This window comes from Gopherus evgoodei, chromosome 3 (genome assembly GCF_007399415.2).
Source record: "Gopherus evgoodei ecotype Sinaloan lineage chromosome 3, rGopEvg1_v1.p, whole genome shotgun sequence".
Classification (NCBI taxonomy): Eukaryota; Metazoa; Chordata; order Testudines; family Testudinidae; genus Gopherus; species Gopherus evgoodei.
The window spans coordinates 57,773,417-57,793,148 of record NC_044324.1 but is presented as its reverse complement, the minus strand read 5'-3'; the positions used below and the strand labels follow the sequence as shown (position 1 = coordinate 57,793,148).

Here is a 19,732-nt window from a genome sequence, read left to right as displayed (position 1 = left end):
GTACCTACATGTGGAAAAGATTTGTTATAGTAGACAGCTCTGTAATCCAACAGAAAAGGGCATAATGAGAACCAATGGTTAGAAGCTGAAGCTTGACAAATTCAGACTAGAATAAGGCACCAAAAGTGCTACTAACCATTAACAATTCAAACTCTCCATCATTTGCAGGCTGTAAATCAAGATTTCTAAAAGATATGTTATAGATCAAACACAAGTTATGGGCTTGATACAGAAATTATCAAGAAGTCCTTTAGTTTATATTATGCAGGAGGTCAGACTGATGATAATTAATGGTCACTTCTGGTCTTAAAATCTATGAATCTAAGGATTTGTCTACACTTAAAATGAGAGAGCAGCTCAGCTGGGCTGCTGCAGCACTTCCATGTAGATACTACCTACACGGATGGGAGGGATTCTACCATCGCATAAGTAATCTACCTCCTTGACCTAGAACTGTCTACCTGGAGACTTATTTTGTCTTGACACTGCTGCTCAGGTATGGATTTTTCACACCCCTGACTGATGTAGTTAAACAGACAGTTAAATTTTCTAGTGTAGACCAGCCTAAAAATCTATGAAGTTTTGTAATGCTGGTATAATCTGACCCTCAGTCATATACACTATAACTTTTATTGAAATATCTATTTTTGGGATTGTGATACAATGCTTTAATTCCTCCTATTCTAAAATATTTCTAAAGACACTGGAAATATGTAGCCTTTCAGATTGCAGTAGCTACACCTTCAGGCAAATACAAAATCTGAAGATATGCAGATTACAGTCTCTGAAATGTCATGATGATGAGTTAAATATGTACCACTTCAGCATTCTTGTTAGGCGCTGATGTAATAATGATGAAATATAAAAAATATTAATGTATGCTATGTTCTTTGAACTACACAAGTGTGTTGTACTACTTTGATCTTCCTCAGTATTCTGTATCTTATCTGCTTCTCATTCTATTCTCTTTCCACAGTTAATAAGACTGTAACATTGGAAGAAACACACTGACAAGCAAATCAAAATACAGCATTTTGAAAGGTCAAAACGGGACATTACATTCCTATTACCCCAAAAATACAGGAGTAATACTATGGCACTATTTTTCACTGAAAAAGATTTTAATCAAGAGCTGAATATAGCACTTTATTTCTTTCTTCTGACAAAGATTATAACAAGGCTGTGAAATTGTACCAAATAAATCTCTTCCTGTTGTAACCTTCCAAGTGTGGATCCTATTTGTATGTCAAAGACCTAAATTATACCAAAGAGTCCATACTCATATTGTGCATTTCATCAGTATCTATAGCTATGTATAGTAGGTATCTTTTACAATTCAACATTTGCCTTCTGAAATCACACATGCCCATTTTAGCTGACACATTGCATCTCTGTTTTACATTGGCTCCGTCCTTTAAGGCAAAGTAATTTACAATGCATCCAGTAGCTTATTAACAAACTGATAAACATATGACACTGTCATGATCTGATTTATCAAGTTTAGTCATTACATACGTGAAGACTCTTCCTCTAGGACTACAGGTCTGAGGAAACAAAAGCTAAGCTATTAACAATTTAAAATGTTACATTTTTCAACACCTAAAACACACCTTTAAGGTTCATGTGGCCAAGACTATTTCTAATTATTGAACAAATTATGTAATTAAAATTAAAGGTGGAAATGTGAAAAGCAGAGCTCTTGTTGACTAGCTAAAAGACCCTCTGCTTATCCAGTTTGGTATCTGAGGAGTTTGATACAATGTGTAAAATTACAGTTTAGGTGTTAGCAATGTTAAAAGCTGTTAGGCAAAAACATTAAATTCTTTTGAACCATAACCAGCTTTTAAATATTGTTAGTGTTATTAGTATGGGTGGATCCTCCTCAAGATTTGTCAGGTAGAAATTAAGAGAAGACAAAATGATGTTCTTATATGTATTTTCCAGGGAAATATGCCTGAAGAAATTCCATCTTCATGACACTAAATTGAGCATCTTGCTGAGGAAAGCCATTTAGCTTTGGTGGCTTGAACATGACAGCACCAGAAGATTTTTGATTTACTCATAGACTCATGGACTTTAAGGTCAGAAGAGACCATTATGATCATCTAGTCTGACCTCCTGCACAATGCAGGCCATACAATCTCACCCATCCACTTCTATAACAAACCCCTAACCTACGTCTGAGTTACTGAAGTCCTCAAATTGTGGTTTGAAGACATCAAGCTGCAGAGAATCCTCCAGCAAGTGACCCATGCCCCATGCTGCAAACCTTCAGGGCCTCTGCCAACCTGCTCTGGAGGAAAATTACTTCCCAACCCCAAATATGGCGATCAGTTAAAACCCTGAGCATGTGGGCAAGACTCACCAGCCAGCACTCAGGAAAGAGTTCTCTGTAGTAACTCAGATTCCATCCCAGACCACTGGGCATACTTACCTGCTGATAATTTGGCAATTGATCTTTGATTAATTGTCAAACTTAGGCTATCCCATCATACCATCCCCTCTATAAACTTATCAAGCTTAGTCTTGAAGCCAGATATGTCTTTTGCCCCCACTAGTCCCCTTGGAAGGCTGTTCCAGAACTTCACTCCTCTAATGGTTAGAAACTTTCATCTAGTTTCAAGTCTAAACTTCCTAGCGTCCAGTTTATATCCATTTGTTCTTGTGTCTACATTGGTACTAAGCTTAAACAATTCCTCTCCCTCCCTAATAGTAATCCCTCTGATATATTTATAAATGTTTTGGTTTAAACCCCTCTCTCGTACTTGAACTTCCCCCTTATCATGCAAGTTACTTTGTCCTCTCTGATTTCCCTGCCATAGTTCAGTGATAAGGAAGGAGGGAGATCAGTTGACTTGATCCAATTTTTTTTTTCAGGACTTGAGTAGAAAAAGTGATTTTTATTTCTTTTCCTCCAGTGATTTCCTTTTCCACTAGAGACTACAAATGCACTTGTTATCCTTTATTTTCAGATATAAGGTAGAATTGTTTTTCAATGTACTCCCAATCTGCATAATTTGAAACTTCCAAGATTTTGCAAAACTGCACATAAAAATCCCTAATGGTTGTTCATTTCATAAGTGTCTACAGAAATCCCCCAGGGTGGGGATTCTAACATTAACCAGAAAACTAAAAAACAATAACAAATAAAAAAACAGAGAATAATATAGGTTGAATATTTGCAGGAGAACAGAAGGATCAGCTCTGGAAACTAGAGGATTCTGACTCATGCCATGTGCCAGTAAGAAAGTACTGGAGAGGGAATCAGTCCACCCTGATCCTTTTACTTTTGGTGCGGAGCATGTGGACAAGAGTGATCCAGTGGGTATAATGTACTTAGATTTTCAGAAAGTCTTTGATAGGGTCCGTCTCCAAAGGCTCTTGCAAAGTAAGATATCATGGGATAAGAGGAAAGGTCCTTTCATGGATCAGTAACTGGTCAAGAAATAGGAAACAAAGGGTACAAAAAAATGGTCAGTTTTCAGAATGGGGAGAGGTAAATAGCAGAGTTCCCCTGGGTCTGTACTGGAACATATTAATAAATAATCTGGAAAAAGGAGTAAACAGTGAGGTGGCAAAATTAGCAGATGAAAGACATCTTGGAATCACAGTGGATAGTTGTCTGAAAATATCCACTCAACATACAGTGGCAATCAAAAAAGCTAATAGACTCTTCGCAAGCATTAAGGGATAGATAATAAGACAGAAATATCATAATGCCACTATATGAAACCATGATATGCCCACATCTGGAATATTGTGTGCAGATCTGGTCACCCCATTTCAAAAAAGATATATTAGAAATGGAAAAGGTAAAGAGAAGAGCAACAAAAATAATTAGGAGAATGGAACAGCTTCCGTCTGAAGAGAGATTAAAAAGACTGGATCTTTTCAACTTGGAAAGAGACGATATAGAGGGGATATGATAGAAGACTATAACATCGTGAATTCTGTGGAGTAAGTGGATAAGGAAATGGTATTTAATCCTTCACATTACACAAGAACCAATAAAATTAATAGACAGCATATTTAAAACAAACCAAAGGAAGTTCTACTTCACACAATGCAAAGTCAACCTGTGAAACTTGTTGCCAGGGGATAATCTGAAGGCCAAAACCATAATGGGGTTCAAAAAAGAATTATATAAGTTCATGAAGGATAGGTCCCATCAATGGCTATTAGCTAAGATCATCAGGAATGCAACTCCATGCTCTAGGTGTCCCTGGCCTCTGATTGCCAGAAGCTGGGAGTGGATGACAGGGGATGGATCACCTGATTGTCTGTTCTGTTCAATCCCTCTGAAGCACCTGGCATTGACCACTGTCAGAAGACAGGATACTGAGCTAGATGGATCATGGCCAGACCCACAATGGCCATTCTTATGTTCTTGTGTTCCACTGGCTCTCCCTTCTCTATTGCATATTTACATTATCTGTCATCACTTATAAGGCTCTACCCCATCCTACTTATTTATTACTCACTATCAGAATGTCAGCTCCCAATGATAGCCCCATGATGCCAGCCTCCATCACCCACTTACTACGTTTTCAAACAAGCATTCCTTCATGCTTTTTCCCATGCTGCCCCTCACCCATGGGAGAAGCTTTCTGTAAATATCCACAAAACTAACATGTTATCTTACTTAAAACTCTCTTTCCTATGACACCTAGAAAACACTTAACAGTTAGGCCCCTGGTTCCTCTGCCTATCATTCTGACCAAAGCTGCCTTATTGTTTCCTTTTCTTCCCTCATCTGTCTATATTTATGTGCTGCTTCTTATCTTATACCTAGATTGTAAGCTCTTGGGGGCAGTGACCACCTTTTTGTATAACATCTAGCACAATGGGGTCTTGGTCTATGACTAAGACTCTTCGGCATTCTGAGAATACAAGTAATGATAATGACTATTACAAAGTTTCAGCTAGTACAAAATACGGCAACTTTCCTGCCATTTCATTTCCTGAACTGCATTGGCTTTCCAGTGCTAGTGGTGTAATACAACGTGCCACTTCTAACCTATAAAGCTTTATTTGGTTTAGAACATGGCTTTCCTTGGACTTGCCTCTCTTTTCCCATGCCTCATTGCAATGGTTGAGACAAATAAAGATAACATTTTGTTAAAAAGCAAAATTGTACCCAAAAGAAGAAAAGTACTTAGAAAGATGCATTATCCTAGTTTTTACACTAATGTTTAGTAAAATAGTTTCCAGTTAATAACAAAGTGTGGTATGAAGCACAGAGTATATTAAGAAATCCTTGCATTTTTATATTTAGCCTTGTTTTAAAAACTTACCTTGTCTGCATCCACTTTTCCTTTAATAAATTCAGACTTCCAGAATTGCAAAGCTTGTTCCAGTGTTAAGCCAATGCCTTTTAAGAACAGTCCATATTGCATACGGCCTCCATGACGGAGATGGTGGTTATCGCGCAGGGCTCTGTGCAGCTGTCTCATGCAAAGAGGAAACGATTTAACAGAAAGCTGCAAGAATAAGAAAATATATATGTAAGACAGATTGGCCAATTAACTAGTAGGATATGTTTATTGGGATTACTAATTAACTCCACTTGGATGGCTGTGGGAAATAAAATGCACTGGATTGCAGATAATTCAAATATGACCTTGAACCTTTAAATCTAATAAGTCTTCCAAGGAAAAAAACATAAAATAGAGTAACACAAGTGGAAACCTACTAAGTAACAAAAGTATATTTGATAATTTTCTTTCTTACAGCAAAAAAACCCCTGCAGAACTATTACAATGGGTCTCACGCCTGCTTGTAGCTCCTTGGAGGATTGTACCCCAAAGCAAATGAAGGAGTCTATGACAGTTACAGCATCAAAGAGTCACAGAATCTAAGGCCAGAAGAGAGCACCAGGTCATCTAATCTGACCTCCTGTCAACACAAGCTACCATCACTCAGCACCAGCACACTAAACCCAATAACCGAAATTAGACCACAGGAAACTAAACTACTATGTGCCACAGACAGATAATAGGTGCTCCAATACACAAGGGCCCTGCAATGATAGAGAATGGATTACATGCAATATACCCACATATTTCCAGCAAGCGACATGCATCCCATGCTACAGAGGAAGACAAAAAAAACCCATGATTGCTGCCAATCTGACCTGGGGTAAAATTCCTTCCCGACACCACACATAGGAATCAGTTACACCCTGAGCACGTGAGCAAGAATAAGACAGCAAAGCACCTGAGCGAGAGAGAGAACGCTCAGTACCACCTAAAGCACTGGCCCTCCCCACCCAGTATCCCATCTCCCAACGTGGCCATCTCTGGGTACGTCTGCCCTACGGGATTATTCCGATTTTACATAAACCGGTTTTATAAAACAGATTGTATAAAGTCGAGTGCACGCGGCCACATTAAGCATATTAATTCGGTGGTGTGCGTCCATGGTCTGAGGCTAGCGTCGATTTCTGGAGTGTAGCACTGTGGGTAGCTATTCCATAGCTATCCCATAGTTCCCGCAGTCTCCCCCACCCCTTAGAATTCTGGGTTGAGAGCCCAGTGGCTGATGGGGCAAAAATCATTGTCGCAGGTGGATCTGGGTAAATGTCGTCAGTCATTTCTTCCTTCGGGAAAGCAATGGCAGACAATCATTTCGCGCCATTTTTCCCTGGATTGCCCTGGCAGACGCCATAGCACGGCAACCATGGAGCCCGTTCAGCCTTTTTTTTTTTTAGTCACCGTATGTATACTGGATGCCGCGGACAGAGGCGATACTGCAGCGCTACACAGCAGCATTCATTTGCTTTTGCATGATAGCAGAGATGGTTACCAGTCATTCTGTACCGTCTGCTGCCAGTGTAATTTGGCAATGAGATGACGGTTATCTGTCCTTCTGTGCTGTCTGCTGCTATCATGGGTGCCCCTGGCTGAGATCGGCCGGGGCGCAAAAGCAAAACTGGGAATGACTCCCCGAGTCAATCCCTTCTTTATGGTTTCTAAAGATAGAGTCAGTCCTGCATAGAATATGGGGCAAATGTACTAGAGAAGCAGTGTATCAGAGAGTACAGCTGTTCTGTGTCAGATCCCGCAGAAATGATGAGCTACATGCCATTCATGGGGGGTGCCCCTGCAACAACCCCACCCGTTGCTTCCCTTCTCCCCCAACCTTCCTGGGCTACCGTGGCAGTGTCCCCCCCATTTGTGTCATGAAGTAATAAAGAATGCAGGAATAAGAAACACTGAGTTTTTAAGTGACATAAAATGAGGGGAAGGCAGCCTCCCGGTGCTAGGATAGTCCAGGCAGGACATTAAGCAGTGTGGGGGAGAGGAGTCCAGCATCCCACTACTATGCTAGTCCAGGCAGTACAGAATCTTTTCTTTTCACATGAAAGGGAGGGGGCTGATTGAAGCTCAGCCCCCAGTTGCTATGATGAAGATGGTTACCAGCTGTTCTGTACCATCTACTGGGAATGACCAGGAGTCATTCCTATTTTCACCCAGGCGCCCCCGGCCAGCCTCACCTAAAGCCAGCCAGGAGCACTCACGGGTTGATAAGAAGGATGGTTACCAGTCCTACTGCACCGTCTGCCACCGGGGAGGGGAGAGGAGCGGATATTTCTCTTCACTGTTGCAGCATCGCGTCTACCAGTAGCATTCAGTAGACATAGGGTGACATTGAAAGAAGTCAAGAAATGATTTCTTTCCCTTTTCTTTCACGTGGGTGGGGGGAGTAAATTGACGAGCTACTCCCTGAACCATGCCGGACAATGTGTTTGAACCTACAGGCATTGGGAGCTCAGCCAAGAATGCAAATACTTTTCGGAGACTGCTGGGGACTGTGGGATAGCTGGAGTCCTCAGTACCCCCTCCCTCCCTCCATGAGCGTCCATTTGAGTCTCTGGCTTCCCGTTACGCTTGTCACGCAGCACTGTGTAGCCTGTAGATTTTTTTTTCAAACGCTTTGGTATTTCGTCTTCTGTAACGGAGCTTTGATAGAACAGATTTGTCTCCCCATACAGCAATCAGATTCAGTATCTCCCGTACAGTCCATGCTGGAGCTCTTATTGGATTTGGGACTGCATCGCCACCCGTGCTGATCAGAGCTCCACGCTGGGCAAACAGGAAATGAAAATCAAAATTTCGAGGGGCTTTTCCTGTTTACCTGGCCACTGCATCCGAGCTGAGATTGCTGTCCAGAGCGGTCACAGTGGTGCACTGTGGGATACCACCCGGAGGCCAATACCATCGATTTGCGGCCACACTAACCCTAATCCAATATGGTAATACCGATTTTAGCGCTACTCCTCTCGTCGGGGAGGAGTACAGAAACCGATTTAAAGAGCCCTTTATATCAATATAAAGGGCCTCGTAGTGTGGACGGGTACAGCGTTAAATCGGTTTAACGCTGCTAAAATCGGTTTAAACGCATAGTGTAAACCAGGCCTCTGATTCTTCAAAGGAAGATGACAAAAATCTACACACAGAATCCCCCTGTGATCATTGCAGGTGGCCAGCTGAAGCCCTGAAGCACAAGATTACAAGAACATCAGACACAAACCAGAAGGCACCCTTCTGCCTCCCACCATCAAAACCCCACCATACAATCTCACTCATAAATTTGTCCAGCTTTCTTTTAAAACTAATTAAATTTGCCCCCACAACTTCTATTGGGAGGCTCTTTTAGAATCTCAGTCCTCTGATGGTTAGAACCCTTCTTCTAATTTCCAGATTGAATTTATTCATGGATAGTTCACACCCATTTGTTCTTGTGCCAACATTGTCCAGCATTCCCAAGAACTATAACCTTATGACAGCTGGGTTGGATCTAGGGACTTTCCTGCTAGAAGAAAGGAAATTTTCAGGTAAGATAAAAAATGTTCTTATTCTTCTTTGCAGGGAAAGTCCACAGATCCATTACAATAGGATGTTCAATAGCAGTGTGTCACCAGGAAGAGGGGTCAGAGAGACCAAGGAAGAAGAAAGATATTTTTAAATAAATATATCAGTTGCTGGGTGAGCATAGAATGTAAATCCTTTCCTCCCATGACAAAGACTGAGATGATCTGCACATGTAACTTGTAAAACATAGTAAAGGTATGAAAAAACATGACTAGGTGGCTACCCTACATCTCTCTTTGTATGTTGGTATAATCCTTCAGGTCATGAAACTTCCATGGGTCTGAATGAAAGAGAATAACTGTTCAAGGGGGAAAAAGCTGTTTGTCTCTCTGAAAGCTTCTGAAACTACTTTAGTAACTGAACCCTTAGCAGCAGAAGTAGGGTTTTTTTTTAATTTATGATGAGAGTTTTAGGCCAACAGAGCTAGAGCTTTCCTGGACTGGATACTGCATTCAGTGTTGATTTGTATAGTACTTCTTATATCAAGAGTATAACAGAGTTGAAGGTTTTTGCAGGCGGGCAAAAAAGGTAGAAACAAAATAATTTCTTCTAACAAGGTTTATCTTTGGAATAAAGGTTAACGCTTAGCACAAATTTTCCCTTCATGAGGGGTGCAGTAGTGCTGCAAGACAGAAAATCTATGGGCACTTGTGACAAGGGCTCAAAGAAATGCTTAGGGAAGGTATTTAATAAATGATTTATTACGATTTATTTCCCAGGAGGGAATTTTCCTCATTGATGTGGATTTAAGACGTACAGCAGCTGTAAGAAATCTTCTTGCATCTAGATAAGAGGACAATCCTGCATCAGCTTGCTGTGTCTAGTGAGAAAAGACTACCACTTGAATTTTACAGTGGTAAGTTTTAGGCCCATTTTAAAACTTTTCTGTAGGAATTCTGGAAAAAAATTGTTTTGCCTTTGCATTGACTGGATCCATCCCTACTACTTACACTATGCCCTACAAACATAGATTAGCGCCTTGAAGATGTCCCATTTCTAGAATACTTTCTCAAAGCTAAAAGAAAGTGTTTTATAAACACATCTGATTATCTTATTTCAATTGATAGCTCTCAGATATCATGTAATTTGTTTAACTTTTCCTGCAGTTGGGTGCAGTTTTGTCCTCAGGAGCAGATCCTTGTGTAGAGAATGCATAATTGAGTTGTTGCTGCCTGAATTAGGCCATGTCTATGCTTATGGCTAGATCGGCACTGCTGTGATTGATGCAGAGGTGTAGATTTAGTGGGTCTGGTGAAGACCCACTAAGTCGGTGGCAAAGCACTCTTCCGTCGACTTTTGTCCTTCAGCTCATTGAGAAGAGTAAGGTAAGTTGGTGGGAAAGCGTTTCCCATTGACACAGCATGGTGCAGACACCGTTGTAAACCGATCTAAGTTACATCGACTGAAGTAGCGTAACTTAGGTCAACTTCCAGCTGTAGTGTGGACCAACCCTTAGATATGAGAACCAGGACCTCCTTAGGCAATGTGGGAATACTTGTCTCTCTTGCGCATGCGCATCGGTCTGTCCATTCAGGAACAAACCGTGAACAGTAAAAAAAACAACAACAATCACATTTTTGGCCAAGGGACAAAGTCCACTATTATAGTTACAGCCTATTATTACTCTGGAAAAAGACTCTGGTTTCTCTACAGGGTTCTGGATGCAAAAAGGTCCATTGACAGGTGTGCAACTCAGGACCCAACTCTCCATTCAAAGACCTTAGGCTGTAGACTCCATTTTCCTGGATTGTCCTTTGTTCTCTTCACCAGCTGCTATGACGTTTATTTCCTCTTTGCATGCAGTGCTTGAGAAAACAGATCTGTTATTTTTTTTCCTTTTCACTGAGGAATAAAGAAAATTAGATGCGCATAGCCAGAATGAGAATCTAGTGCAGGGATCGGCAACCTTTGGCACGCAGCCTATCAGGGAAATCCTCTGGCAGGCTGGGATGGTTTATTTACCTGCAGCGTCCGCAGCTCCTGCCAATCACGGCTCCCACTGACTGTGGTTTGCCGTTCCAGGCCAATGGGGACTGCGGGAAGCAGCACAGGCCGAAGGATGTGCTGGTTCTTTAAGCTGGCATAGATTTTCTCCACAAACCCACTCTGATTCTAACATACTTGGCCTTTTGAGTACCTGTTGGCAATGAGACAAAGGAGAACAGGAATAATAAGAAACTTCTGGAGAAGATATGTGGAATCTCACTGACATCAGTATGTTGGTGAAGAGACCTTCATTCTGCTTCAAGACATCAAAGCCAAGATAGAGTCACTGAAGAATGGATGACATTGTGTCCTTTGGCCACCAGCTTCTGAATCCTGCCCTCTGATAGGAACAAAATTTCTGTGAAGACTGATATCTATAACTCCCAGAAGTAATATCAGCTGCATAACATCACTTGGGTCTTAGTGGAGTTGTCCAATCCATGTTATTCCACAATGGGACATTTCCAGGAGCAGTGCTCCAATAAGCAGGTTGTTTTGGATGGGTATGGGTGAACCCTTTTCTACCAGAGGAAAATATAATGTTTACTAGCACTTTAATTAACATCCTTAAAGAGGCAGGCAGTCTAAAAAGTAAAAGCAGCATACCGGTAACATCATATTTTGTATGTGAATCTGGTATCTTCTCCAGGAAGTTCATAGAACAATGTGCAGATAAATGTTCTACAGATAAATTAATGACAGAAAAAACTTTCCTTTGGAATTGCTGCTATGGTGGAATTTAGGGTTTCCATCCTGAACCATGGCTTCTAGAGGAATCTGTTCAAGGACCTCTGATAGAGCTTTCCTTTGTCTTTGAAATCCTAGGGCACTGAGGAGAGAATGGAGTAGAAGCCTAAGCCTTCCTGTTCTGTGGGAGCTCAATTACCCAATTTGAAACAGGTGATGTATTGCAGTCTTCATACTCAGGTGTTTCAAATCGGTTGGATGAAAAGGGGGGGATGTCAATAATCTTGGTTTTGGAGGTGCATTTAATTCTAATGCTGAAACTCTCTACCTAAGATTCATTCTTCTGATGTAGCATTTAGGCAACATTCCAAATTTCCTGCCACTTGCCCCCACTTGTTCCTGATTCCTTCTGCCAATTATTGAGGTTTTACAATAAACTTTCATAGATCCATATTTTAAAAAAAATATTTTATGTCATTTGAAAGAAAACCCAAAAAACAGGAAAACTGACCAATTATGCAGACAAAATAGACTATAAAATGAATAAGAAAAACAACGGGAGGTAAAATTAAAACAAAAAAAATTAACACCAACTCACAAATAGTCCTACTTTAATTTCTCACAAGCTGCACTTCAGGTTAATTTTGCTGCATTTTAGCTTTTATGTGACACAATTTTGTTGAACTGGTCCTCAAAATACAGTTTGAGAACTACTAGTGAAGAGACAAAGCAGACAGACAGTTTAGTCACAGCTTTTATGGATAGGGAGAATAAAGAATTTTTTAAGAAAGGCCAGTCATACCCTACTGGATGAACTGTTAATTGTTTTTAAAAATACATATGAAAGGCAACAATGAGCTTATAGCAACCAAAGGATGCACAAAGTACTTACAGCATCAATGTGTTCTAATGAAATTTTCCCAATACTTTTTTGTATGCTGTAATCTGGGCCAACATAGGAATGGCTGAAAGAAACAAGGAAATAAGCTGTTAAGTCTATGAGTCTATGATTCTAAGCAAGTTAGTTAAAAAAAGAAATTTTCATAAACGCAGGAATAGATAACCTTGCTACTTTTGTAGCAAATTAAATTTAGGAACTGAGAACTTTACATGCAAACCATAGACGAGAAAAAAAAATCATTCTGATAGTTATCTACATGTTGTTTTGTAAACCAAATAAAAAATAACACTAAAATCAAGATGATACAGACTCTTTTTGTTGTTCCTTTTTTTTTTGTTTTTTTGGCGGGGGGGGGGGGACGTCTTCAATCTTTAGATATTGGTGCTGAGTTTGAAAGTGTTGAGACACCCTGGCGAACACATCCCAAAAAAAAAAAAAAGGGAACAGTCACTAAAAACTAATTAAAATATTGAAAATAATTCCAAGAGTACCAAAGTTGTGGTAAACTAAATGTAAACATCTGGAGCAGTATTTGCAACCTCAAATGCACGCTACTTTGGGGAGGGTGTGTACAGTTATCAGCCTAGTCTGATTGCAGGGCAGAAGAGAAGAGCAATGATGATGAAATTCAACTTTTTTCTCTACTTATGTGGTAGAGCTGGTAACAGGGATAGTTCACACATACAGAGTGACAGGCTCAGCAAGTAGCTCACTGTCCCAACTGCATTTCTGTGGATGCTGTCAAATTCTAAAAAAACCCAAACAGTTAAAAACACTGAGTTACATGACAGAACTAGGAAAAAAAAATTAAAAATCCAGGCTTCACTAGGAATGTAAGGATTTTTGGCACCCCACTGGACACTGAAAGAAAAGAATCTTTTGGGGGCTACTGAGACAATGATTGTATGCAGTTTTGAATTTAACAGAGAAAAATGAGAGATGTTTCAGAATACCCACTGAGAGAATGATGTTTCAGAATACCCACCATCTACTGAGAGATGTTTCAGAATACCTACTAGAAACCAACCTATTAAAACCATGATTGTGTATTTAGTGAACTGAGAGTTAAGGTGAGGATTCTACATGCATTCAGTAATCAAGCATTTTTCTTTTTTGATCTTTGAAAACAAGATTTTTTCAGCTGAGAGACAGAGCATATAAAAAGTAATAAAATAAGTAGAATTTGTGTAAAATTTTGTTGAACTTAATTTGCAAGCATCGGATTTAAACTCAATGAAGCTGCAAAATATTGCATAAGAATAAAACATTTTGTGGAATGCTGATTAAGGGAGACAACTTCTGACAAAAATTAGTGCTGTAAATATCATCAGGCACTCAGTGATTAACTCCAAAAAGAATGGATAAGGCTAAGAGAGAATGTTGGATGTTACTGTTTATTCTCTGGTACTTGTAATATTTTATTTTGTATAAAACTTGCAATCGAGAGATGATGTTACTGTAGTACAATGTACTCTTTCTGTTTAAACCACAGTTAAAACAAACCCTTGTTCACTTCTTTAATCTTGTTTTTGGCAGATACTAGAGAATTGGTCACACTTCTTGGTTACTGTCATTTTTGGAAAACCTACTCTCTATTTCCAGATAACAGACAGACAATGAAAACTGGTTGAGTGGTATTTTACTATTATCATCAATTATTTCTATTACAGTAGTGTTTAGCAACTCTAGTCATAAACCAGAACTCTACTGTCCTAGGTGCTGTACAATCACAAAATGAAAAAACAGTCCCTGCCCCACAGATCTTACAATCTAAGTATAAGACAAGAGACAACAGATGGATACAAACAGACCAATGGAGGAGTACAAGGAAACAATGAGATAATATTGGTTAGTACAGTAGCCAATAATCTCAGCACATCAGCAGTGTCATCATTTTTTTTTTGTAGGCATGACAGAAAATGACACGGAGGCATCTGAAGGATGTAGCTAATCACCTTATATAATAATTTTATTGTGTTATCTATTGTTGTCGTTAATTCATATGTAATCAATGTGTGATAAATAGATTTAAGTTGTAGGTGTAGGTATAGGAATAAGTAGGATAGTATTACAGGGATATAAGGTTGACAAATATTTATGAGTGAAGAGTGTGTATGTGGCATATTAAAGTAAGGCTATAAAGCAAGGCCTATGGGCTGAGACCTGCAAGATGTTACCTTAGCCACATTAGGCTTTAAGCCTAAAGAAGGGTTGACATAAGTAGGTGACCCAGGAATAACCTTGTACCAGTAAAGTTACAAGAAAACTACTGGTGAGACTGCTTTTGGGGCCTAAGGCAGCTGGATCATATGGTCCCACTTTTGACATTGTAAACAAGAAGCAGGCAGCACTATCTTCTGCAAATGTAAACAAATTTGTTTGTCTGAGCCAGTGACCCCCAACCTTTTTCGTCTGGCGGGCAGCAGACGAAGGACCTTGGCGGCGGAAGAGTATCTGCCAAAATGCTGCCGAAAATCGGCGTCAATGCCTCTGGATGATGTTGCTTGTTGGCAGCAAGCGGCGGCATCCAGAGGGGAGGGCATCGAAATGCTGCCGAATTTCGATGGCTTTTCGACGGATGCTCGACTGCCGGGCAGGATGCGGGCGCATTTAGATGCCTCCGCGGGTGCCATGGCGCCGGCAGGCACCGTGTTGGGGACCCCTGGTCTGAGTAATTGGATGAGCACAGACTTGTAGGTTCCAAAGTTTTACATTGTTTTATTTTTGAATGCAGGTTTTTAGTGTACATAATTCTACATTTGTAAGCTCAACTTTCATGATAAAGAGATTGCACACACAGTACTTGTATTAGGTGAATTGAAAAATACTATTTTGTTTTTTACAGTGCAAGTATTTGTAATCAAAAATAAATATAAAGAGAATACAGTACACTTTATATTCTGTGTTGTAATTGAAATCAATACATTTGAAAATGTAGAAAACCTCCACAAATATTTAAATAAATGGTATTCTATTATTGTTTAATCGTGTGATTAATAGCAATTAATTTTTTTAATCGTTTGTGTGATACAGCATGGCCAGAGGGCAGCAGGAGAGGGTTAGAAGGGAGCCTTATTCCCTGTAGAGGGAAGAAAGTTTGCTATAGATTAATTAGAGCACCTGAAGCCAATTAGAGCACTTGCAGTCAGTCACCTGATAAAAAAACCCTGCTTCAATCAGATAGGGGAGGAGTTGGAGAAGAAAGGATTGAGGTTGGAGCAGAGAACAGTTTGGAGGAGTTGGAGCAGAAAGGATTGGTGTTGGAGCAGAGAACAGTTTGGAGAAGTGCTGCGGTGGGCTAAGAAATCCAAGACCCTATGTAAAGGGGCACCTGGCTTGTGCAGAGGGAGGGCAGGAAGCCCCCAACAAGCTCAAGGACAGGAGAGGAAAGTAGCCTAGGGGAAGGAACCGTCAATTCAAGTGGTTTACCACTATCATCAGGGCCCTTGGGCTGGGACCTGGAGTAGAGGGCGGGCCCAGGTCCCTCCCTCTCCACTCCCCTCCTCTAGGACACTAGTGGGGCAGTTAATATTCCAATTCAGGGGCAAGAAATGGTGCCCTGAACACCACCCCCCCCCCCAAAAGAAGAGAAAGTGCGAGACCCGTCATAATAGTGCCGGCAATTTGCCACAGTTGACAATCCTAGTTTGAACGCATCTGCCTTGAGGTTTACATTTCTTTATTTCTATTGGGCGTTTGCTGTGTAAATTGGGACTAGTCTGTTAGGCAGTGTTATGGGGAAACTTTAGCACAGCAAAGAAGCAATTAATTATGCACTCCTCTCAGCTTGTTTTGCACAAATACTGAGTTGATTTAATTTAATTGGATTTAAAACAGGACCCCTTACTTTTTTGCTAATAAGTTTTTCATCTTTTTACACACTGTATTAAATATACAGATATTAGGTTTGATCTACATGTTGCACTCAAAATCTTTGATTGCAACTCAATCAGCTGTTTTTTTCCCTAATTTTTTGAAAGTACTGGGTGCCTGCAGCAATAATCCAAGTCACACAGTTATGTTCCAATTTCTGCAGGTTATTTAAAAACAAAAATGAATCATATTGTTTGTTTTTCTGTATTTTCCTGATATGTTGCTTTGCAATTCTAAAAGTAATATAAGTAGGAGTAACTATTGTTGCATAGTGTAGCTTAAATCACTTTTTAGTGGTGGCTGGCCCAAACAGTGTCATTGCTATTACAATGGCTATAATGAATGTGATCAAGCTCTTAGTTAAATTAATTTTTTTAATGTTTTGTTGTATACATCCATCGGTGAGACAGACCACCCTACAAACAGAAGAGGATACATTTCTTGTTTAACTCTGTGGTGAACAAGTCTATCTGAGCTGTCCTGCATTGACTGAATACGTGGTGTAATATGCTGGGGTCTATTTCCCACTCATGTTCTTGGAAGAAGTTCCAAAGCTTGATAGCCTCAGTGCAGAGAGGAGGAGGAGGATCTGGCTCCTCCCTCACAAATTGACGTATGCATGCACAATATATTGTCCACCATGACCTTTGCCATATTGGGACCTTCGGGCAGCCTATCTCCAACAATTTTCCATAGCATCAAGCACCATAGAGAAGGGCAACCTGCATCACCTTCTTCACCCAGGAGACCTGACCCTCAAGAGGAATACTTCGAGGAGCAGGAAGCTAGAGCCGATGAAGTCTCACTCACAGCCAACGTCTTGTCTTTGTCTCCGGGTGAAGCTGTCCTGCCTCCACCTCCATTTTTGGCAGATGAAGTTCAGCACTTTCAGGATCTAGTCAAGAGAACTGCAGTCTCCTTGTGGATCCCTCTCAAGGAGGCTAAAGAGCCTCATCATATGCTTGATATCCTCCATTCACCCTCATCTGCCTGCATAGCTTTGCCTGTCAACAAAGCCCTTCTGAACCCAGCGAAGATCACCTGGCACACTCCAGCTACCCATGCAGAACCCCACTGAAGTTAGAGAGACTCCATGCAAATCCACCTATAGGCTTTGTTATTAGTCATAGTAGTATACCTTACTGCTTACAAATCTAGTCATGGATCAGGACCCCATTGTGCTAGGTGCTGTACAACAGATGGATACTGACAGAACAATAGAAAAGTACAAGCAATCAATGAGACAGCACTCATCAGCATGATAGGCTGTGGCCTTAGCACATTAGTAGCCTAACTATTGTAGGCATCATGGAAAACAAGAGTTTTGAGGAGGAATTTGAAGGAGGGTAATGAGTTCATTTTGTAGATGTTTACAGGCAACTCCTCGCACTTGTGAGGGGCTACATGGGAGAAAGCAAGAAGGTGCTTGTTTGAAAATTTAACAAGTGGGTGATAGAGGCTGGCTCATGGGCTGATCAGCAGTGAGAGAGCTGACATTTCAAAAGTGAATGAGAAATGTTAGGTAGGATGGAGACAGACCATGAAAGGCCATCAAACATAAGCTACTCATCTTCATTTTTAAGCAGCTGAAAAAGGGGAGCCAGTGGAGAAATGTAAAGAGAAGGGTGGTCAAAGAAGCTGGCAAGGAAAACCATCTTTGCAGTAGCATACTGAATGGATATGAGCAAGACAAGTTTGCATTTGTCAAGGCCAGAGAAAAGGATGATGCAGTGATTGAGATGTGTGATGATTATATGGATGAGAGTTTTAGCTGTGCATATAGATACCGAAGGCCGTATCTTGGAGATATTATGCAGAAAGAATCTACATAGTTTAGACGGAGCCTGGATGTGAGGACCTAGAGGTCCTGAGTAGACAATGATGCCATTGTTACAGGCCTGAGTGACAGGCAGGATGGTGGTGATGTCCAGTGAATGAGAAAGCATGTGGCAGGGAGAATTGGAAGGGTTTAAGAGTGCCGTTTTACCTATGTGAACCTATGAAGAGATTCTGATTGGATGGAGTAGAGGGAAAGGAATTCATGAGGAAAGATGTAAGGAAGTATTTTTTTTCCCCCAGAGGAAAGATGTGCTGTTACAAACTTTTGGGGGGGAAAAAAAAGGGTTCTTTATCCATCTCTGCACATGTTCAGATTAAGTGCACAATCACACATTGTGTTGGGATTGCCCAACACAATTCAATACCGACTTTGTTTTTGTTTGTTTTGCTTTTATTAGCCCCAACATACAAAGTATTTACAGTAGAAGAGCTTCAAGAAACCATGTGTTCACAATGAACACAGAAACCTAAATGTAAAGTTAAGTGAATTTGGGAGTCAAAAATTTGACTTCTATTTAACATGTACATGTTTAGTCACATGCAAAGCTTCAGGTTCTGTGAGGACATATTAGAACGATAGCATAGTATGTAAAGATGACTTCTTCTTCAATCCTGTTGGCTCAGCAATTTTTCTTATTAAATCTGTAGCTTAGAATGTTACCCATTTAAAGATTTATTGTAGCCAATTGTGAGTGTTGCAAATGTTTAGTGCATAAACCTCTTAAAGACAGTCCTACAGCATACAAAATAAAATACATTTTAGCTAAAATGATTTCTTATTTCACTACTGTACAATCAGCATTAAAAAGCACCAGTAAAGTAGAATAGGGAAGAAACAGCATCTCAGCTGTAGATGAAGTAAGTATTTAGTACATAATGGTCTCATTACAAAATGAATTCCAAGCACATTAAAAAACAGGGCCATGCATTAAAATAAGGAATTATTTAAAAAATAACTCTATAGATGTAAACTTCAGCAAAAAAAATTTGTACTGAAAGTGAAGGCGGGCTAATTTAAAATTCACAAGCAGATATGAACCATTATCATCGAACAAACAATGCATTTGCAACCAATCAATGCTGTGTAACCTTCAATTGTACACTCTTTTCAGATAATTTCTAAGCTTATGCTCCCCTGATAAAGCTCTATTTGCCTGACATATGCCAAAAATAAAATACTGCTGTAAGTAACTTCATACAATAAAGGAAGAGAGAAGCCTACAACTAAAATACCTTTCATTTTTGTGAGCAAGTTGAAATAAAAATGAATCACGAGTCATAGAAATAAATAATGGAAAAGGCCTATTAGACCCATCTGTCTATTCCCTGCCAAAGCCTGATTCTCAAGTTCTAAAATCGAGTTTTATACTATGACTTGCTTTGCCTTTCTAGGGACTGAAAAATGTGTGATATTTTGTGGTTTCACTGGCTGTGACAATGTTTCTTTACAGTTTTACTTACAAACTTCTATATCATATCGGGAATGTTCTTAGCTCTGACACGGTCCCTCATTCATTTGGATAAGTTTATTTTTAAACTGCATATGCAAAGACAACAATTTAATGTGCAAACA

General features: G+C 40.1%; 1 protein-coding gene across 4 annotated transcripts in view; it reads right to left on the bottom strand.

The window, feature by feature from the left end:
- PRIM2 (DNA primase subunit 2) overlaps positions 1–19,732 on the bottom strand; it is a 302,984-nt gene that overhangs the window by 87,591 nt on the left and 195,661 nt on the right. For all 4 annotated transcript variants that reach the window (XM_030555654.1, XM_030555655.1, XM_030555657.1 and 1 more), the window contains exons 9-10: positions 12,439–12,511; positions 5,295–5,480 (exon numbers count right to left, since the gene is read on the bottom strand). In XM_030555654.1, coding sequence (XP_030411514.1) covers positions 5,295–5,480; positions 12,439–12,511 — 259 coding nt within the window. The remainder of the gene's footprint in view (positions 1–5,294; positions 5,481–12,438; positions 12,512–19,732) is intronic.